Source organism: Saimiri boliviensis, chromosome 17 (genome assembly GCF_048565385.1).
Source record: "Saimiri boliviensis isolate mSaiBol1 chromosome 17, mSaiBol1.pri, whole genome shotgun sequence".
Taxonomy (NCBI): Eukaryota; Metazoa; Chordata; class Mammalia; order Primates; family Cebidae; genus Saimiri; species Saimiri boliviensis.
In genome coordinates, this window is record NC_133465.1 from 47007284 (window position 1) to 47030333 (window position 23050).

Genomic DNA, 23050 nt, shown 5'->3' on the forward strand with positions numbered 1-23050 from the left:
CCAGGCTGGTCTTGAACTACTGACCTCAGGTGGTTCCCCCACCTTGGCTTCCCAAAGTGCTGGGATTACGGACGTAAGCCACCATGCCTGGCTAGGTTTCAATTTTAAGTGACAGAAAGCAATCTCACTTTCTTAACAGAAATAAATTTAATACAGGGCATTTGGTGCTTACAAAATCATTAGAAGGCTGAAGGAACAGACTCTATATTGGGCTTCTGGGCATGGCTTCCATATTAACACCAAGGGGCCCCCAAGGGAACTCTTGGTCTGCCACAGTCAGAAAGCTTGGGAATCGGGAAGCCGCTACCAGAGATGTTGGCCCCAGGGCCATGCACGATCCTGGCAGGTCTACACAAAGAAAAAGCATTCGACTTTTCCCCCTCTAACTCTCTCCCCACTCAACTCATGACTCACAGAGTGCATCTGATTGGAAAAACCTACGCTATGGCTGTAGGGGAGCTTGGAAAAGGGTAGGTTTTAGATTAACAGCCTCTCGAGTATAGGAAAGCTCATGAGCAGGATGTTGAAACAGATAGGAGTGAGTCTCTCTTCCGTGCCTGCCACATTCACTACCCCATCCCCCAAAAAGAAAACTTTAGGTCAGGAAGAGACCTGTCTTGAGCCCTGTGATTCCAATTCCAAAATCAGAATTGGCTCATAGACCCAGAAAACTTGGAATGAAAGGGAGACTTTGAGGAAGGGTCCTGCAGGAACATCACAGGCAGGCACTGTACATCCACAGAGAGCCGCTCAACGCTCAGTGAAGTCTTCGCATTCATCACCTTTCACACAGTTCATGTGACCTGATTCTTCCTGGACACCAGACAAGAACCTGGGTGCAGAGAAGGCGGGGGCTGCTACCCTGACCCTCCCACAGGAATCTGCAGGTATTTACAAGAATTACTGACTACTGAGGCCTCTAGGGGTGATCGGACACTGGCTCCAAACCAACTCGAATCTCTGAAAATGCAGAGCAATACTGTGGTTCCCCAGCTAGAATGGAAGCTCATGTGCATGTAGGTTGTATCTGTCATCTGGTCACTATTCTTTTCCAGGCAGATCTAAAAACTGCATTTCCCAGCCTCCCTTGCCACCGAATGAGCTGAGCGATTTAGGTTCTACCAGTCAGACGCACTCGTGTGGGCTTGGTTTAGAAGATAGGTGGGGGAGGAAATGAGGTGCCCCTAGGCATCCAGCTTACCGGTATGCACAGCAGAAGCGATGTGGCTCTGCAACTCGAGCTGAGTCCAGAATGAGTCCAGAAAGGATCAGAAGGCTCCATTCTGACTTGGTGGCTTCATGGTCTTGGCAAAGGCAGCAACTCCCTTGGCAGACCCACTCTGCTTTGTCATTTCAGGGGTTCTTGGAAAATCAGCCTAGACTCTGTTTCTCCAGCCCTTCTAATGACTCTCTGAGATATCTAGAGCTCTCAAAAATCCCTTGCTTGTTAAAATAGCCAGAGTAGTTTCTGTTCGTTGCAATTAAGAATCTAACCAATACAGAGATCAAATGACAAATGGAGTTTTAGCCCAAGTTTGCTTCTCATGAGCCCAGTGGTATCTCAGACCAACCCTGTGGTTATTTCCCAGTGCCTGGATCACACTGGACATAGTCACTAAGTGGCTGCTGATCCATGGAGGAAGGATTATGTGGTTTATAAAAAGGGCCAGCAATACTACGTCCCTAAGGGAATGACAGAAATTAGTGCCACATAAAAGATTAGACGGGCCAGGAGCGGGTGGCTCATGCCTGTAATACCTGCACTTTAGAAGGGCAAGATAAGCAGAGAACCAAGGAATTTAAAGCCCTGGAAATATAATGAGATCCCTATCTCAAAAAAAAAAACTTCAAAAATTATCCTGGCATGGTGGCACACACTTGTAGTCCCAGCTACTTTGGAGCCTGCGATGGGAGGATTGCTTGAGTCTGGGAAGTCAAGGCTTCAGTGAGCTGTGATTGCACCACTGAATTCCAGCCTGGACAACAGAGTGAGACCCTGCCTCAAAAAAAAAATTTGATAAATGTAGGGTTAACTTGCCTATTTTTTTCTGTGCAGAACATGAACAGATGTTAGAGGATGGCCATGAATTATTTTACAGTTTATCACTGGGAAATTCTTTTTTCTCTATCCCAATAAACAAAGAGTACCAGAATAAATTTGTTTTCACCTACAGAGAAAGCAATACAGTCGTTCTCCCTTATCCATGGTTGCACTTTCCATAGCTTTAGTTGCCTGCGGTCAACTGTCATTCAAAAATATTAAATAAGCCAGGCGCAGTGGCTCAAGCCTGTAATCCCAGCACTTTCGTAGGCCAAGGAGGGTGGATCACGAGGTCAAGAGATCGAGACCATCCTGGTCAACATGGTGAAACCCTGTCTCTACTAAAAATACAAAAAATTAGCTGGGCACAGTGGCATGTGCCTGTAATCCCAGCTACTCAGGAGACTGAGGCAGAATTGCCTGAACCCAGGAGGTGGAGGTTGCAGTGAGCCGAGATCGCGCCATTGCACTCCAGCCTGGGTAACAAGAGCGAAACTCCGTCTCAAAAAAAAAAAAAAAAAAAAATTAAATGGAAAATTCCAGAAATAAACAGTTCCCCGGTTTTCAAGGAGTGTGATGAGATCTCACACTGCCCCACTGTGTCTCGCCCAGGACAGGAATCGTCACTCAGTCCAGCTCTCCACACTGTATGCGCCACCCACCCGCTAGTCACTTAGTAGCTGTCTCACTTGTCAGGTCAAATGTCACAGTATTGCCGTGCTTGTGTTCCCTTATTTTACCTAATTATGACCCCAAAGTGCAAGAGCAGTGATGCTGATGACTCAGATTTGCCAAACGGAAGACGCAAAGGGCTTTATTTAAGAGAAAAGACGACAGTTCTCAACTTACTACAGAAAGAAAAAAAATCGTATGCTGAGGTTGCTAAGATCTACAGTATAAGATACTTAGAGAAAGACACCACATTCACATAATTTGTATTGCAGTATATAATTATAACGATTCTATTTTATTAGTTATTGTTGTTAATCTCTTACTGTGCCTAATTTATAAAGTGAACTTTATCTTAAGCATGAATGTCTAGGAAAAAGCATAGTGTATATAACACTAGGTACTATCCACCGTTTCAGGCATCCACTCAGGGTCTTCTAATGTATTCCCTGTGAAATAAGGAGGAACTACTGGGCGTCTTTTCCAGGATGTGCAGAGAATCAGGTTGGGGGTATGCCAACAGAACAAATCCCAGTCAAGGATTGCTCTAGGAAGATACCACCGCTGTCACTGCTGGCCACCACAATTGCAGCTCAAACTATTGATGGCGGGCACTGCACGTTTTGCCAGAGCCGCCACTGTCGCTTCCTCAACAAACCCTACGTCTCTGCCCAGCCTTGTTCCTGCCGTAACAAATCCCACTCAGCACCTCCTTTACATCAGAATCAAGCCCTTCACTCCAGTGGCGTGCCGTGGTTAAAAAGAAAAGGTCTTGTGTGGACGCACCCGAGTGGCAGAACTGTCAGAGGCCCAAGATGCTGGGGAGGTTGGAAAAGCAACTTTCTGGCCTCTCCCTCGGGGAGCTTCAGACTCAAGGTGGAGAATTTCTCAAGTTGAAGTAGAGAAAAGATACATAAAATGGGCTGGGTGCAGTGACTCACACCTGTAATCCCAGCACTTTGGGAGACCGAAGCAGGTGGATCACCTGAGGTCAGGAGTTCGAGACCAGTCTGGCCAACATGGTGAAACCTCTTCTTTACCAAAAATACAAAAATTAGCTGGGCTGGGTGACAGGCATCTGTAGTCCCAGCTACTCGGGAGGCTGAGGCAGGAAAATTGCTTGTACCCAGGAAGTGGAAGTCGCAGTGAGCCGAGATCATGCCACGGCACTCCAGCCTGGGTGACAGAGTGAGACTGCGTCTCAAAAATAAAAAATTAAATAAATAAATAAAAAGATACGTAAAATGGTAGATGAGGAAGACAGCAGGTAGCAGGAAAAAAAAACAAAGAGTAATCAGATGCACATTAACAGTGGAGCTCTAGAAAAGCGATCACAGACTCTCACTGCTCAGGCGTCTTGCTAGAGCCACCATTGACCCAGAGACACCAATGACCTGCCTGCTCCCGTCTCCACATATTCCAGGATCTTGAGTCCCCCTGGGTTCCTGTGTCACTTAGTGCCCTAAGTGTACACATACTTCACCCCCTCTCCTAGTGATTTCAGCCAGCCTGTGGCAATTTCTGTTTTCCAAAAATGACCACATCAATATATCCCATTGCACACTCTGTTCTTCAACGTGCCGTGGACACACCTCCATCTAGAGGCGGGGTCTGTGTTTGTTTTCTATTTCTGTTTAACAAATTACTGCAAACTCAGCAGCTGAAAACAGCACCTGTGAATTCACTGACACTTCACAGGCTCAATTGGATTCTCTCGGCAGGATATCACGAGAGTGAAATCAAGATGTCAGCCAGGCTGAGTTCTCATCTGAATTCTCATCAGGGGAAATCTGCTTCCAATGCCTACCTTGATCTTGAAAAACTTCAGTTCTTTGCACTTGGAGGACTGCAATCTCCTTTTTCTTGCTGGCTCTCAGCTTCTAGAGCTCACCCACATTCCTTCTTCTATGACCCCCTTTCATCTCCAACCAGCAAGGGCACATTGAAATCTTCCCAGATTTCAAATCTCTGACTTCTGTGACCACCCAGACAAAACTCTTAGATTTTAAAGGGTTCACATGCAGGTCTGCCAGATAATCTCTCTTAAGGTCAACATATTTGAGAACTTAATTACCAAAATCCCATCGCAGTCGTGTTTGATGAAATAACTGGGAGAAGATATGTGTACACCAGGGCCAGAAATCTTGTGAAAGCATCTCAGAATTCTGCCTACCACAGCTCTGTGTTCTTTCCCTTGAATCTAGGCAGGCCTGTGACTACAGAAGAAGTGACACTGTGTGACTTCCCAGTCCGGGTGATAAAGTCAAACAGCCTCTTTCTGGCAGTTTCTCACTTGGGACATGTCTCTTGGGAGCCCTGAGCCACCATGTAAGAAGTCGGGCTACCCTGAAGCTACCATCCTGCAGGTATCACAGTGAGACTCTCCACAGAGATAGAGAGAGATGTCCAGGGAGCCCCAGCTAGGCCAGATGTGTGAGTGACTAAGACTTCAAATGACCCAGCCTGTGAGCTGCAATGAAATCAAAAGGAGCAGAGATAAGCGGTCACCACCAAGCCCTGTCAATACTGCAGATTCCTGAGCAAAATGAATTTTGTCATTTTAAGCTTCTATACTTTGGAGTAGCTTGATAGGCAGCTATAGTATCTGGTACATGGTACATAGGCTGAGAGGGCTATCTGTCCCTAGCGAGGAAAAGGATTTTTGACTATCAGAATCCTTAGAGAATATTGTTGGCTGATATCTTGTGGAATGTCCGTTGCTTTGCCTTGAAGGACTTTATTTTTGCCTATATTTTTTACTTGAAAACTTCCAAGCAAATATCACATCATTTTTGTCTTGTTTTTCTCCATAGCTAACACACAACCTGCCAATCGACTGTGGTAGATTGCAAAAAATTCCTTCAGTTGTTGCCCTCCCTATATCCATGCCCATTGCCATGTGACTTTGCAATTCCTCCCCTCAAGAGAAGTCTAGCTCCCTGCTCTTGAATCTGGGCTAGGTTGTGACTTGCTTTGGCCAATATAACACAGCCAGAGTGACTTCTCTGGGCCTAAGCCTCAAGAAACCTTGCATGTTTCTACTCATTATCTTGGAACACTTGCTCAAGCTAGCTGGCTGGAGGATGAGGATCACATAGCCCATCCATCCCCATCACTCCAACCATCATCCAGCCAACTTCCAGAGGCAGAGCCACCTGGCTGACTGGCAGCAAACCATAGATGCACAAAGGGAAACAGAGCTGCCCAGTCTAAACTGCAAAACTGTCAGCTAAATGAATGCTTGTTATTTTCAGCCACTAAATTTGAGTTCCTTTGTTACAACCAAAAGTTAACTCATAGAAAAGTGAGCCCATGCTTTTAATAGCAGATTCAATTGATTATCCCTTTACTCTCTTACCAAGGATGGAATGCAGTGATGCGATCGTAGCTCACTGAAGCCTCCAACTCCTGGGCCCACGCAATCCTCCCATCTCAGCCTCCCGAGTAGCTGGGACTACAGTCAAATGCCACCATGCCTGCCTAACTTTTTTTTTTTTTTTTTTTTTTTGTAAAGACAGGTCTCACTATGTTGCTAAGGCTAGTCTTGAACGCTTGGCCTCAAGTGATCCCCCTGTCTCAGCCTCCCAAAGTGCTAGGATTACAAACATGAGCTAAAGAACAAATGAGTGAAAGTCTGAGTTTGATTTGCAGTAGGAAAGCTTTATTATAGTCAAGATCATGCAGGGTGTGAGATCACCCCAGGCCAGAGAGAGGAAGGAGGTCTGTCTCCTCAACCCTGAAGTCATCAAAGCCAAGCAGGGCTGGAAGCCAATGGAAAGCCAGAGGCACATATGCCAAGTCAGTCCAGTCCCAAACGGGCACAGGGGCTCATTGCCACCTATTCCTGATGTCAGGATCCAATCAGCAAGCTTCATCGGGGGTCTGCCCAGCTGGGGATGCTCAGTTGGGGCTGGGCAGGAGAAGTTTGCAGAGTCTCTAGTATCGCAAAAGGAAGCCTGTGGAGAGATGGAAGGGAGATGAGGGGGAGAAGGGAGGTCTGTGAGCAGGAGTCAGAGAGGACGGGACTTGGGGAAAGATGGGGAAACTCGAAGCAAGGACAATGGAGCTCAAGGAGCTGGAAAATCCTGAGATCACTGGACCCTGTGGTCTCCCAACCTAGTGGTCCCCATCCAATTCTTGAATCTCTGTTGTAGCAACCCTGGCAGATGCACCCCCAAGTCTGAGAATGGGGGGCTCATGAGCCAGCCCCCTCCATTCAACAGATTTGTTAGTCAGTTGTTTGGATATTGAGGCAAAGATGACCCCAGGCTTATTCCTAGATGCACATCCATGGCCCTGCAGTGCACTGGACACACAAAAACATACCAGACACCCTGAAGGGCAGCTCCCAGGCACCTCAAGACTTCTCAGAACTAAACATTCTCAGTCATATTACACAATCTTTTACTATAATTTCATATTACATTTTTATTTTATAAAATTCAACATGTACATGGGAAAATCTTCCCTGATCTGGAGGCCAGCTCACCTGTGTGAGTCTCTCTTATGTTAGGTTATGTTCATCCTTTGGCAGTTGCATCATGTAATAACTTGCGCAAGCCAACCGCTGACTAAAACCCTGAGTCTCTTTTCCACCTGAACTACTGTTGCTGATCCAGCTCCCCCATCCTCATGAGTGTTGGAGGTACTGGCTGTGAAGCTCCACAGAGCTGAATCCCTCATTTGCGATTGTATGACTTTGAGCAAATTAGTTATTTTCTCTGAACTTCATTCTCCTTAAAACGGAGATCATACTAAAGCCTACCTCATAGGGTGTGTCATGGTAATGTGCAATTTTCACCCCATCTCCTACACTACTGAGACTCTGCCATGTGTAGATTTGGCCCTAGCCTCATCCTAGGCTCTGTCAAAAATAATGATCAATTCAGAACCAAAGGGTCTCTGGCACCTCACTGGAGATTTCCCTAACATTTAACTCTATTCAGAATCTGTATTCCCCAGAGATTCAAAAATACTCAAAAAAAAGGAGGGGGTAATACCTTGACTCTCCACCCCACAACCTAGAGTTGTGCCTCCCTCCACCCCACAACCCAGGATTGTCTCTTACCTTTTGACTCATCTTGGTCACCAGATTTTCCACTTCCCCCTCCGTAGCCACCACCGCTTCCTCCTTTGGTTCCACTCCCTTCTTCGCCTCCGTAGCTGCCTCCACTTCCTCCTCCAGAACCACTTCCTCCACCATAGCCACCCCCACTTCCTCCTCCAGAGCTACTTCCTCCTCCATAGCTGCCCCCACTTCCTCCACTATGGCCACCTCCACTTCCTCCACCATAGCTACCTCCACCTCCTCCACTATGGCCACCTCCACTTCCTCCACTATGGCCACCTCCACTTCCTCCACCATAGCCGCCTCCACTTCCTCCCCTGGATCCTCTTCCTTGACTGCCTCCACTTCCACCTCGAGATCCACTTCCTCCTCCACCTCCTTGGCCACCTCCAAAGCCAATTTTTCCAGCTCCAGAGGATTCACTAAGAAAGAAAGAAAGAAGGAGAGTTAAAATGAGTGCTCCCCACACATGCATATATGAAGGATGGACCTGGACAGAGTCAGGACCCAAACATGAATCTTTCTGTTTTCCTTCCTGGGAAGCAGAGGACAGAGTCTGGGCTGGCACCACAGCTGGGAGGGAGGAGCTTCCAGCTGGGACTATGAAGCCCTCTCCTCCCTGGAGCAGGGAGGCAGCCCCTTCTCTCAGTGTCACCATCCTCCTTCCCCAAAGCCCAAATGCATGAGGTCCCCCTAACCCCAGGATGAAGAAGTCCTCAACCCATAAGACCCTGTGTGTAAGAACCTTCCTCAGCTGCCTCTGTCCAGAGGGACAGAAGTAGTATCAGAGGCCTAGGGACCCCAGGGGTTCCACCGAATCCCGGGGAACCTACAAGTCTTCCTGGCCTCCCTCAAGGAGGTTACGGTAGGTCTGGATTTCCTGCTCCAGCCGCGTCTTGATGCTGAGTAGAAGGCTGTATTCCTGATTCTGGCACTCGATCTCTTGCCGGATGTCTGTGATCTGAGCCTCCAAGTTACTGATCTGCTCCTGGATCATCTGCAGCTGGCTACAGTAGCGGTTCTTCGTGTCTTCCAAACTCTGCTCCAGGGCTGCTTTCTAGAGGTCAGAAGAAGGCTTTAAGAGGGATGCTACATCATAATTCCTCTTCTTCCCACTCCTGGGATGCAAAGCCTTCCTGTGCCCCACCTTGACAAAGGGTCCACAGCAGCACTACCAACCTTACTGAGCTGAGACTGCAGCTCAATCTCCAACTCCTGGACACCATGCCGGAGCTGTGTCAACTCCTTGGCACTGGACTGCATCTCCTGACCACTACTGGATACTTCCTGCTCGATCTGGTTTATCTGCAAGACCAAAGGCTCAGTCAGTATCAGGCTGGGCCAGGAGTTTCAGTGGGCAAGATTCTGCCCCATTCACCAGGATCTTCGCCTCCAGGGCCAAGGCTGAGCTGAAGCCAGGACAAGTCATTCTGAGTTCTGGGTCTCCTCCAGCCGTGCAGGGTTGTCCGGTCCTCTCAACATGACATTCTCTCTCAGTAAGGTTGCAAGACCCTTCACACTTTGTCTCATGGCCATCTTTCTAATCTAAACTTATTCCAAACTTCCCCACCTTTCAAACATACATACATACATACATACACACACACACACACACACACACACACACACACACTACAGACCATGCCTTCAGGTATGTGCCAGGCTCTGGCTAGGCACTGGAGACTCAGGGAGGAAGGGAACCACCACAGAGCTCAGTACAGTGCGGGAGACACACTGCATCCTTCTCCTAGCATCTTACATTACATAGCAATGGAGTAAGCTGTTCATATTCTGCTTTTGTTCACACACATCCAAGAAACTGTGAGATTCTCAAGGGCAGCAGTCTTGTTTGGCTCATATCTGGGACATCAATATCTCTGAGACATCAATACTTTACATAAAACACGGCACTAAGAAGCTACTTCGTAATGATGTTTGTGTGTGGAGAATGAAGATGGCTGAATGACATCCGCTGGAATATGGATGAATGGTAGCTGCACTGAGAGATGGAGATGTAGGAGGATGAAGGAACGGGAGACAGGAGGGATGGAGAGATGCACAGACGCAGGGAGAGGAGGGTGAATGGGCAGCCCGCTCTGCTCACCTGGGACTCATATTGGTTCTCGATGTCCTTTCTGTTCTTAGCAATGAGCTGCTCATACTCCTGACGCATGTCATTGAGGGTCTTGGTGAGATCTTTGCCAGGAGCAACGTTTATCTCCACATTGACATCTCCACTGTTCTGCCCAGTCAGCTGACTCATCTCCTGCCAGGGAGGAAGGAGAGATGAGATCAGGGATAAAGTCCTCTTCACACCTTTCAGCTTTCTCCCTCTGGTCCCGCAGGGCACAAAAAGGGGGCATAGTTGTGAAGCCAAAGGCCACCCACTACCATAGGTGATGCTAAGGAGAAGCTGAAAGTGTCCTCAAGAGTAAAGGAGAGGGTATCTCTCAGGTAAAGCACCAACGCTTCCCTGCTGTCTCTGCATTTCCGCTCCTCCCTCTCCCCAGTAAACCATAAGCCCCAGCACGCTACCTCCTTATGATTCTTCTTGAGGGCTATCAGCTCCTCCTGCAGAGTCTCAAACTGCATCTCCAGGTCAGACTTCTCCATGGTCAGATTGTCCAGCACCTGCCGCAGACCGTTGATGTCAGCGTCCACTCCTTGGCGCAGGTTTTGCTCCATCTCGAACCTGCAGACAGGCCAGGTGTAGAAAACGATCAAGAGGGAACCGGGCCCTGCCTGACCCTCCAGAGCACTGAGGTTCAGGGCATTACAGGCTGCTGGCGGGAGAGGAAAAGAGGAGCAGGACTCACTTTATCCTGAAGTCATCCAGTGTCATGCGAGTGTTGTCGATGTCCAGGAGAGTCTTGTTATTGCCCACTGTCAGGTCCACAATCTGAAAAAAAAAAAAAAAAGGACACAGCCATGAAATCATGCTGTGGCCCAGTGCTGGGAAAGCAAGAGGCCGGGCAAAGCCACAGGAGGTGAAGGTTCCATCCAGGAAGATTCTCAGGAAGAATGCGGGACTTCCAACAGCCAGGACATGGCACAGATCCCTTCCAGCCTTCAGCAAAGATGTTTGGTGTGGTCTTCATTCATTCATTCAACAGGTATTTGAAGATCTACTACAAAGGGCACTGTAGGGTTTAGAAATTACTGACATCCTGTTCCTCAAGGAGCCCACGATTGACTGCAAAGTCCAAAGTATCCTAAAAAGAGTTCAAGGAAAGGAGAGGTGGCTTATGGCAATGGGGGATCAAGAAAGACTTCAGGAAGGAGTTGGCTGGGAATTGAATTAGGCCCTGAAGGATGGCTAAGATGAAACAGGAGTGAATAGACAGAAGAGGTTTGGAGTAGAAGAAACAGCACACCCAGAGACATGCAGTAGGGAAAACAAGAGGGATGAGTGAGAAGGCTGAAGAGCCAGGCTGTGAGCTCCACCAGAACTAAGTCTAGCACATCACTGTCTCCCCAGAGCTGCGCTGAGGGATAGTCACTCACCGAACTGAGAGGATGAATAATTGGACAGATAGATGGACATGTGGGTGGAGGGAGGGAAGGAGGGAGGGAGGGAGGGAGGGAAGGACGGAGGGATAGATGGATGGATGGATGGACAGATGGATGGATGGATGGATGGATGGATGGATGGATGGATGGATAACTTCCATTCCCAGAGTTCTGGATCCTCTCCATCACTTGAACAATGAACATATACAACTGGGTCCAAAATACCTTAAAAGATCAAGATACTCTCCCAAAGGAACCCAGGAGAAGTACAAAGGAAGAGAGAGTATTGACTTAGACCAGACCTAAAGGACGTTCCACGTCCAGTCCCAGCCCTGCTCATGTTCGTCCAGGCCTCCTCTCTGTTCCGCCCAAACTCTGAAAGCTGAGGAAGTGGAAATGAACACCCAGAGCACAGGCCAAGGTCCTATCCTGGGATCCCCAGAAACCAAATACAAGTTTGTTTCTGATGAAAGCATGCATTTCCAAAAGATGGATTCCCTGGCTATTGTCTGAGCTTAGAGCTCGTATTTTACCTTTTTGGAAGGTAAAGAATGTAAGAGAAAGAGACGGAGACACAGATAAAGAGAGCCTGCTGTCTCCCGCACCTACCTGGTTCTTGAGGTCATCAATCGTGTCATAGTAAGAAGAGTAGTTCTTCTGGGTAGCATCAGGTCCCTTCTTGTTATACCAATCCTGGATCTTATTCTCCAGGTCATTGTTGGCATCCTCCAGAGCTTGCACCTTATCCAAGTAGGAGGCCAGCCGAGAATTGAGTTCCTGCATGGTGCTCTTCTCATTAGCAGTCAGGATACCACCATCACCACCTCCGGCACCACCTCCAAGGCCCCCAAAGCCACCCCCATAGCCACCCCCAAAGCCACCTCCAGAACCACCACCAAAGCCACCTCCAGAACCACCACCAAAGCCACCTCCAAAACCCCCAGAACTACCATAGCCTCCTCCAGAAACACTACCAAAACTTCTGGAGCCACCCCCAAAGCCACCGCCTATGCTGCTAGCGCTAAAACCACCCCCAGACCCTCCGCCGTAGCTGTAGCCAAAACTGCCACCACCTCCCCTCCCACAGACACGAGAGCTCCCCCCACCATAGCCACTGGAAGAGCTGAACCGGCCCCCTCCTCCACCGCCCCCTGAGGAGCTGAAGCGGCTGAAGGAAGACCTCATGCTGCCCGCACCGCCACCCCCGCCGCCGCTGCGGCTCAGGTAGGACGAGGAAAACTGTCTGCAGCTCATGACACGGCCGGTAGCTCACGGACAGAGAAGCGTGGAAGGAGTGCTGTCGACTCCCAAGTGCAGGGTACAGAGCCGTCCCTGGGGCTGCCTACTTATACCCCCAGCTGAAGGTGGCACGCCTGGGTGTGCCCTTGGTCTGTGCCAGCCTCCCCCCACGGACCCGAAGGAGGTCTGGGATGCAGAGGTAGCCGGGTTGCCCCAGGCTCAGCGTCCTTTGGTGACTGCCTGGAGGCGACCCAGCCTCTCTCCATTGTGTGGGGTAATTTGATGATATTAGCCTGTCAGGGCCACCATAAATCAGCTCTGCTGCCACAGGGGTGACCTAGATCCTGGAGTCTGCTCTCCGGCTGGCCCCAACAGCAGGTCTGAGACTTAGCCCCTTTGGGATAGAAACTCCAGAAGCAAAGTCACCTCCTCAATTGGTGGTAATCACTGTCTCATCCCTCCTGGCTCCCACCTGGTGCCCGCTGTGGACTGAGCTGGAACCAGGGCACTAGGGAGTTATCACAGAGGATGCGGAGGCACAGCCCCTGCCCTCTGGAGCCCCAGATGGATGAGAAGCCAGTCCTTGCTCTCAGGATCGTCATGGCTTTCTGCGGAGACTGAGGCTCTGCCCTTGGGAGACTCCAGTTCGATGAGGAGACAAGTGGTGTGGCCAAGGGATGGAGAGAGGCACAGGGACTGTGCCCGCCGGCGCTCGAGACAGTGTGCGGAGTTCACACGAAGGGCTGGAAGAAGAAAGTGGACCAAATAAACAGGGTGGTGCTGACACTAGCTGACCCTGAGCAGCAATGCAAGTGGCTCAACTGTCCTGTCCTTTTGCATGGCCCAGCAGGGGCTGTGGAACTCTCTTGGTTGAGCGCCTACTCCATACAGAGCCCTGGGAGGGGATATAGAGAAGTGTGACTTATCCCTGCTCCTGGCAGAAACTTGGATGTATATTCTGGTCACCAAGGCCGGAAGAGAATGGTGAAGAAGGCGCTGGTCTCCGGTGCAACTACCTGAGCTCCATCTAGCTCCGTGCTCACGAGCTGTGTGACTTCAATAAATTACTTAACTTCACTATGCCTCAGTTTCCTCCTCTGAAAAAGGCTGATATGAAGTTTGTCCATCTCCTAGTAAGAGATTCATGAGAAACGCTCACAAAATGTTCTGCTGCCTCTGACCGTCCAGCGCCCTAAGTCCCCATCAACTCTGCCCTCACCCAGACCTTAGCCATCAGCTTCTAACTGCCCTCCCCGCCTCTCCCATGTCCCTCCAACTCTTCGTGAACAGCAGCCAGGATGATCTTTCTAATCCATGTCTGACAATGTCATGTCACTGGCTTCCCTCCACCCTCAAGATAAGAGCCACATTCCTGGCACTTAGACCCATCTTCGTCTTCCCATTCCTGTCCCATCTCCCACCATCCTCTGGATCCCCTAGAAAATCACACAATGCTCCCAAACGCCCTTCTTCCCTCCAAGAATGCACAGCACTTGCCATGATCTCTAATTGCAATGTCCCTCTCCATCTTTTCTACGCAGAAAACTACTCATCACTCATCTTCAGTGATCCCTCTGTGTGCCTCCTCCTCCGTCTTCCTGTCCTCTGGCCTTCTGAGTTTGTACTGTGCTCTGTCACAGTCTCTCACACTCATCCCCAGGCTCTGCGAAGCGCTTTATGAAGAGTAAAAGTTCACGTACTGAAAAAAGAAGAAAACTCTCTCTCTTGGCAGCAAGATCTCCTCTAAGCCTGGCCCTCCTCACCTTGTACTCGAACGTCTGGACCAAGTAGGATCCCAACCCATATGAGAGGGAGGAAAGATACCAGACATTCCAGGAAGATGCTCATTGCTGAAAAAGAGCTAAAGGTAGGGAAAGAGAGGCCAGGATGGTCAGCAAGGGCCTGGAAGAGGCAATGCCTACATGTTTAGGCAGTGTAGATGACTGGTATTTCTCGAGGTGATTTTAAGTGATGCTCAGAGACTATTAAACAATACTGAAGTGGTAGGTGCAGTGGCTCACGCCTGGAATCCCAACACTTGGCGGGGCTGAGGCCGGCAGATCGCCTAAGCTCAGGAGTTTGAGATCAGCCCGGGCAACATGGCGAAACCCTGTCTCTACTAAAAATACAAAAAATTAGCCGGGTACACGCCTGGTGTACCTACCTGTAGCGTGGTGGTACACGCCTGTAATCCCAGCTATTCAGGAGGCTGAGGCACAAGAACCGCTTGAGCCTGGGCGACACAGGTGGCAGTGAGCTGAGATCCGCACGGCTGAGATCCGTGCCACCGCGCTCCAGCCTGAGCGACAGAGCTAGACTCCATCTCAAAAAATAAGAATAAGAATAATACCGAAGCCGTTGGAGAGATTTCCTTTTTCCATGTTTGTTTATTTGTTTGTTTTGAGACAGGATCTCATGCTGTCATCCAGGCTGGAGTGTGGCAGTGTGATCACAACTCACTGCAGCCTCGACCTCCTGGGCTCAAGCCATCCTCCAGCCTCGGCCTCCCAAGTAGCTGGGACTATAGGGACACACCACCATGCTCAGCTAATTTTTTTTTTTCATAAAGATGGGGTCTTACTATGTTGCCCAGGCTGATCTTGAACTCCTGGGCTCAAAAGAGCCTCCTGCCTCAGCCTCCCAAAGTGCTGGGATTATAGGCATGAACCACGGCACCTCGCCTCTTTTTCTATTTTTCAATCTTCTGATTAATCAAGGAGGAAATCTCAGTTAGACACTGTGGCCTCTCTAACACCCTGCCACACTTGTCAATCACCCTGTTCAAAAAAACAGAGCCAGCTTTGAGCTCAGAACCTTTAGAAAGTGACCGTATCTAATTAGAAGTTAAGTCTTTCTGTATATCATTTCCTTCTGCTTCCGGCAAGTGATTATGATTTTCCTCTTTTGGTAGTAATGTCAGATTTCCTTTATAAATATGTTTGTTTAAGCCGGGCGCGGTGGCTCAAGCCTGTAATCCCAGCACTTTGGGAGGCCGAGGCGGGTGGATCACGAGGTCGAGAGTTCGAGACCATCCTGGTCGACATGGTGAAACCCCGTCTCGACTAAAAATACGAAAAATCAGCTGGGCATGGTGGCGTGTGCCTGTAATCCCAGCTACTCAGGAGGCTGAGGCAGGAGAATTGCCTGAACCCAGGAGGCGGAGGTTGCGGTGAGCCGAGATCGCGCCATTGCACTCCAGCCTGGGTAACAAGAGCGAAACTCCGTCTCAAAAAATAAAAAAATAAAAATAAAAAATAAATAAATAAATAAATATGTTTGTTTAAATGAAAGGTGAGTTAATTTACAAGAATGTGTCAAATAAACATTTAAATGGGTGGTACAAAATATGTTAAAAATTAAACAGGTAGGTTTATTTTTGAGAATTAAAAGAGAACTTAATTCTCTTTTATTCAATACTCAGAGAATACTAAAGGCGTTTTATGAATGCTTAATACATGGGAGACTCTTAGATCAAAGCTAGTGGGTATCAGTTCATTCCCTTTCTACTTTCTCTTTTTTTTTTTTTTTTTTTTTTTGAGACGGAGTTTCGCTCTTGTTACCCAGGCTGGAGTGCAATGGCGCAATCTCGGCTCACCGCAACCTCCACCTCCTGGGTTCAGGCAATTCTCCTGCCTCAGCCTCCTGAGTAGCTGGGATTACAGGCGTGAGCCACCATGCCCAGCTAATGTTTTGTATTTTTAGTAGAGACGGGGTTTCACCATGTTGACCAGGATGGTCTCGATCTCTCGACCTCGTGATCCACCCGCCTCGGCCTCCCAAAGTGCTGGGATTACAGGCTTGAGCCACCGCGCCCGGCCCCTTTCTACTTCTTAAATGGTTTTAAACCATTCAAGGTCTTCGCCAAGCTCTCCTGGGAGGCCCGGAATCTGCCGGCAGCATGGTCCCAGAACTGGGAAGTTACCTTTTTCCCCATCCCCAGGCTGATGCTGCCACTCTGGTTGGGAAGTACACCCCTGGTCCTGGGCCCCTGAGCTGGATGGAGAAGTTGGTGGTGCTGTGGATGGGCCACTGTGGAGAGAGCCAGCAGAGTGGCACTTCCAGAATCTGCTCTGTCCTCTGCAAATGTGTCTGCGTTGGGAGATCCTGAGAACAGTTGAGACTCTCCTGACTGAGCAAAAGCTCCCAGCTGGGGCACCCCTGGCCAGCTAGCCTTCTTGACAGGTGGCCCTGGCTTCCAGCCCTGGTACCAAACCCCAATCCCTGTCCTCACCCACCTTCTCCACTTCCCACCCTCCAGCCCCGCTCAAAACCTCACTCAGCCCAGAGCAGCAGGCTTCGTCCCCCAGATTTCCTCCCAGCTGCCCGGGGAAAGCGAGTTATGCATGGGGACCACTGTGGGGTAGAGAGAGCAGGAGCTCCCCAGAGAGGCAGGGCTGGGCCACCGGCCAACCTCACCCTCCCTTTCCCTGTGGTCCTCAAAGTTGGCTTCAGTTTCCTCATGTGAAGCCCCTATGTGCAGTGTTGCCAAGGGCCATAAAAACAGAGGGCCCCCTAGGTGAATGCCCAACTGCTGCCCACATGTAGCCCCCACCACACTGGCCCTCCTCCCCCCACATCTGGCTTGTTCCAATACAAAGAAGAGCCGGCAGCGCCTGTGGTCCCGCTAGGACGTCTTACTCCAGTTGCAGCTGGGCACCATCTTTTCCCTTCTCCCAAGCTCTCTGCCTGGCATGGGTAATCAGACTGGGCAAGATGGGCCAGGGAGGAGGAAGACCAACCGCCGTGGCCTGAGTGAGTGATTTCTTCTAGGTCCGGTGACGTGGCCCACTCTTCCAGCCTCTCAGGGCTCAGAGTCTGCGCTCTGAGCCCCACCTTCAACACCTCCCATGGGAACCCTCCAAAGAATGAACCAGGAATGAAAACCATGGAGCCCGCGGCAGGCGGCACCTGAGATGCGGTGAGAACCGACACTGCCTCTCTCCAGCCAATGTGCAAGGCTGCAGCCTGTGCCCAGCGCCAGCATCCCAAATGCAGGCCCTCCCCTTGGGGAGTAGATGGAGTAGGAGAGAAGGGGTTGTAAGGACCTGGATAGGCAGACAGAGGGACAGAGAGGGAACCAAAGGTTCCACTTGCAAGGTGTCCCCTGTAGGGAAAACATCGTCCACTGGGGACATGGGGACCTGGAGGCAGCACAAGGACAGCTTTGCTCTGGCCGGGGGAGCCCTCGTGCTCGCCCGCAAGCAGCCTCCCACACCCCGCACTTGCTCCCCATTGCTGTCTGTCATTGAGCCCCAGGTGGGGCCAGGGAGGGACCTGAGTCAGCCTGAGGGAGAGGGAGCAACGCCTGAGTCACGGCTCCTCCCCTGGAGCATGGGCCCACCTCCATGAGCCATCTGGGCAAGCGTGCACTGCCCACTGGCGCCGGGCTGTGGGGACCTGCTCCTGTCTGTCAACACTGATTCTTTCTCATACAATAGGCAATTGCCACCACCCTGCCCAGCCAGACCCTATCAGACCACAGTGAGGGGATGGGGTGGGCCCGCATAGGTGCCTCCACCTGACTCTAGGCACCCCAGGCTTGTGTCTGCCGGGACACACCTAGCAGAGAGGCTGAGAGCACCGGCTTTGGAGCCAGGCAGGTCACAGCATAAAGCCAGATTCTTCCACTTATTTTGGGGAAAGTTGCTTCCCCTCTCTGAACCTGTTTCCTCACTGTAAATTTGGATTCATCCTTTATTGAGCACCTACTATTTGCCAGGCATTGGACTGAGTGCTGGGGATAAAGTAATGAGCAAGCCCCTACCTCGATGGACAGTTATGGGATAAAACAGACCTGCAAAAATAAGCATGCAGTTCACAACTGAGGTGAGCATGGCTGGTGGGGGGATGGAGAGGAGCACATAATAAGGGATGTGGCATGGGCGGGGGCATCAGAGACCTTCTCCCTGAAAAAGAGACGCTTGAGTGAAGGGGGAGGAGAGGTGAGCCAGGAGGAGGAAAAAGGGAAGGAGCATAGAGCACGTGCAAATGTCCTGAGGTGGGAGCAAGAAAAGTGACGGCCAAGGCAGGAGTCCCGTGCCGCTAAAGGACAGGGAGTTAAGTCAAGCAAAGGATTTCAGTGGGGAAAAAAATAGTTCTGACCTTAGCCAGGCACAGTGGCCTAGGCCTGTAATCGCAGCACTTTGGGAGGCCAAGGTGGTTGGATTGCCTGAGGTCAGGAGTTCGAGACCAGCCTGGCCAACATGGTGAAACCCCGTCTCTATTAAAAATACAAAAATTGGCTGGGTGTGATAGTGGGCTTCTGTCATCCCAGCTACTTGGGAGGCTGAGGCAGGAGAATTGCTTGAACCCAGGAAGCAGAGGTTGCCATGAGCTGAGATCGCACCATTGTATTCCAGCTGGGCAACAGAGCAAGACTCGGTCTCAAAAAAAAAAAAAAAGTTCTGACATCACAAGGTTGCTGTGAGGCTTAGAAGAGCTCATATTGCAAAACTGCTGGTGTGGGCCTGGCACATAGTGGGACATCTTTCTGACTATCGGTGACATTGTGGCTGCTCCCGACCTCCCCATGGACCGTCTGAGTGACTTGGGTTCTCAGCTCCCTCAATTGTTAATAGCCCATCCCTCTGGCCTATTCAGCCCCCATTAAGATCAAAGACCTGTGCCCGTGGGGCCTGGGGAGAACACAGGATGGTTGGAGGATCATGGTTCCTTCCATCGAGGATCCTCCAGCGTTGCAGGCAAGACCTTCGTTGCTTTGCCTGTGCTGTTGCATTTCATCTTCGCCAACTGTTTTAGGAGGTGCGTGTTAATTTTTAAATCACTTTACAGGTAAGGAAATTGAGGCTCAGAGAGGATATCTTGGCCACAGTCACAGAGCTAAACAAGGCGGGAGTGGAGCCAGGGCTTGCCCTCCCGTGAGCAGGAGCTGCAGTGGACACAAGCTCAGAGCTCCTGCTCTCTGCCCTAAGCCCCACACACGCGCTGGGTCCCTCTCTGCCTTCTTCCTCATGCCGTCCCTTTTCTTATTCAGTCTGTCTCAATTCACCCCTATCTCCCCTGTATCTACAACAGTAAGTTTCAATAAATATGTGTGAATGAATGAATGTGTGAATGAATGCTCCTCCCTGCCTAGTACTAGCCCAGGACCCTCACTATCTTCTCTTTCACTGACTCTGTCTCTGACTCTCTCCCTTTCCCTCCCTCTCTCTCTCTCAACTCTATATGCGTTTGTTTCTCTCTATCTCTGTGTGTCTCTTTTTGCCCTCTCTCATGCCAAGTCACCCCCAAAGCTCATCAGAGCACCTTAAAGGAAAAGGCTTCCTTTCCCAGGCTTGGCCTTACAGGTGACAATGTCACAGAGGTAAGACCCATCAGGAAAGCTCTCGCTCAGCAAACAGCAATGGAGGAGGAGCTGATGCCTGCCCTGTGCCTGCCTGAGGCCGGTCCGGTGCCCTGGAAACCCGTGACATTCCCTTGTCCCCTTTGTGACAGCCTCCAGGCTCAATGAGGTGGGCCAGGGAGCTTTCTGCGGTCCCACCAAGACATCAGGACTCCCCAGCCCCTGGGCATCAGGCCTCCTTAGGGCTGGCTCCTCTGACATCTGCCTGTAGGAAGAGCCGGCTACATTACCCAAGCCAGGCTGTCTGTGGCCTTGGGAAGTGCCTGATTAGGTAGGCACATAGGCCAGTTGCTGCCTATAGAGTTCCCTGGACACGTTAGAGATCTTTAAACTATTTTTAAAAAAAAGCTCCCCCAAATCAAGGGGATTAAGAACTTCAAGGCTGGTTCCACCCTTCCACCACATAAAACAAAAAGCATGAAGTAAGCTAGGAAAAATCCACATTGATCCCATGGGACTCAGCTTTATCTCATCCCAGAAAAAGAACGAGACAGGAATGAAGGCACCCAGGATGTGGCAAAGCCTGAGCATGAACAGGACTTTGCCACTTTCAGCCGATAGGACCTGGAGCAAGTCGGTCTCCCTACGGTGAGGTTGGAGGAGGCTTCTCAGTGGCTCACCTAGCACTGCCAGTTCTGAGTGCTGGCGAGGTGAAGACGTTTATAGGGAGGCAGAACCAAGAGATCACCTGACCAACACCCCTCCCTCCTGCCCCCCCGCCCCCGGACTCAGAGATGCAATCCCACCTGCCTCCACTAGACTGTGCTATCGAGTCACTTTGCTGGTCTATTGTTAAGCTGAGCGGAGGCCAAGGGAAGGCAGTCACCATTGTCAGAGCTGCTGGGCTCATGTCTTGAGTTGGATACTTGCAGCTGCCAGGCTCTGTGGACAAGAGCCCTGTTCATTAGAAGAATCCAAACATCGGCCCTGCCCTCCCCAATGGGGTATGACGGGGAAATCCATGGAGAACGGGAGTCAACGGGAGACCCTGGAGCCTGACAGTACAGGGTGGGATCACCTCCCAACCTTCCTGGTTCTAAGCCTGCTTTCAGCCAGGAAGTCCCAGACACCAGTTTTACCCGCAAGCAAGCCCGACTCTCCTGTGTATTTCCTCCAAATAGTGATGGCAACCACTGAGAGAGGAGGCTCGCCCCGCTGCACCCCAGTCCAAGAGATCTCACGCTTCTATATTCCTCTAAAGCAGATCTCCTTTGGAGACAGAGACTTTCATCTGGCACCACCTCCAAGGTAGAGGGGTGTCTGGGGATTCTTATGAAGTTCAGGGTATGCTAGGCTTCAGTCCCCACTGGTGATTCTTGCCATACTTTGCTCTCTGTCCAGACTCATGTGACCTCTCAAATGTGTGTCACTCCTGAGATTCTTTGCCACACTTGGGCAGGAGGTTCATTGCCCAACTGGAAACTTTAGGAACCAGAGTTCAACACTCCTAGAAGAATCACAAACCCCTCCCCACACGAGGGTCCTGTACCCTCCAGGGCCTTCAAACCTCCCTCTTCTCATTCTCTGAGGAAGCACCCTCAAAACTTCCTCCTCCTTGAGTTGTCCCCTGTACCCCTGAAACTTTAGTAGTTCACCTCCAGGATGACCCATCCTCACCCAGGGATCACCCAAAGTCACCCTTTCTTGATGACAAAACTTAGGTTAAAAAATATCCCAGAGTGGCCGGGCACGGTGGCTCAAGCCTGTAATCCCAGCACTTTGGGAGGCTGAGGCGGGCGGATCATGAGGTCAAGAAATCGAGACCATCCTAGCCAACATGGCAAAACCCCATCTCTATATCTAAAAAAAAAAAAAAAAAAAAAAAAAAAAAAAAAATTCCAGAGTTTCAGAAACACAAAGCAGTCCTCTTTTTCCTGGGGTGGAGGTAGGAACAAGAGAAACCAACATCTCTTCATTCCTTTTCTGAATAACTCACCCCACTACCATTTATAGGCTGCTGACTGTGTGCCAAACACAATGCCACATTCATTGCCTGCATGAGGTCATTTACTCCTGTGTTAGCCGTATGCAGTAAAGGTGTTTATTCCCTTCCTTGTGAAAGAGGAATGTGGGGTTTAGTATCTTGCACAAACTCTTCGAGGCGACTCAGCATAGGAGCCAGGACTCTAACCCAAGTAGTCTGATTTAAAAGCCCGGGCTTTTAGATCCCTTGCCCAAATTCAGTCTTTTTTCAATCTCTCCCCTACCCTTGACTCTCCCTACAAGTTTTCTTCACATAGCCAAATGAATGAGCTGCTGAAACTGACACAGGACTAGTCAATTCTTTCCTACCTTGGGGCAGTCAACCCCACCCACCTCTGGAATTTTCACCACTTACTAGAGTGAGGCTTCTTCCCTTCCCACTCCTTTTCTAGCCCCCCAAAGAGAAGAAAAGGCATTCCCCATCCAGGGGAGGCTCCTACAGTCCTACTCTTAAGGTACAGTCATTCATTGGATTCTCATATCAACCTCTAGAAGCAGGGCTCAGCATCCTTACTACACAAGTAAAGACACTGAGACTCAGACTTTCTAAGCTCAAAGCTGTTGCAGAACAGAGCCAGGGTTAGAAACCAGTCTCCTCCCAAACCCTCTAAACATGCTCTCATCTTGGATGAATAATCACCATGCCCTAGAGACGGTTCACCCAAAACAGCCATGCCTTGAGCCAGCACTATGCCAGGCACTGTGCTGAAGGCCTTAAACGCATTCTTCCAGTGAATCCTCACAACAAGCCCATGAGGCAGGTATTTTCATTGTGCCCGTTTTACAGAAGTGGAAGCTGAGGCTGGGAGATGGCCGTCAACTTGCCCTAGATCAACCAAGTGTAGGAAGTATTCGATCCAGCTTTGGAGGCAAGAGCAGGTGGGGTAGAGGGAGACAAGTCTGTCAAGAGAGCTTGGGTTCCTACCCTGGGTTCATGGACCTCCATCAAGGAGCTCCACAAGACCCATGAACCCCATGAAATTGTATTCAAATGTATGCTTATTTGAAGGTGGGGTCACAGAGGGAAAGATCTATAGCTTTCAATATTCTCCAAGGAATCCCTGATCACAAAAATATTAGGAATCCTTAAGCTAGCATAGTGCCTGACACACAGAGGCACTCAGTGCCTGGTGAATGAATGGACACACACAAAAATGAGTGAGTAAATGAATGAATA

General features: G+C 50.0%; 1 protein-coding gene across 1 annotated transcript; it reads right to left on the reverse strand.

Moving 5' to 3' along the window:
* Positions 1-750: 750 nt before the first annotated feature.
* KRT9 (keratin 9) lies at positions 751-12542 on the reverse strand. Its single transcript, XM_074388005.1, has 9 exons — positions 11898-12542; positions 10595-10677; positions 10314-10470; positions 9883-10044; positions 8958-9083; positions 8612-8835; positions 7779-8200; positions 1202-1241; positions 751-832 (listed from the first exon to the last, which is right to left on the reverse strand). The coding sequence occupies exons 1-9, from the start codon at positions 12540-12542 to the stop codon at positions 751-753; spliced, it is 1941 nt and encodes a 646-aa protein (XP_074244106.1).
* Between the last annotated feature and the right edge of the window lie 10508 nt (positions 12543-23050).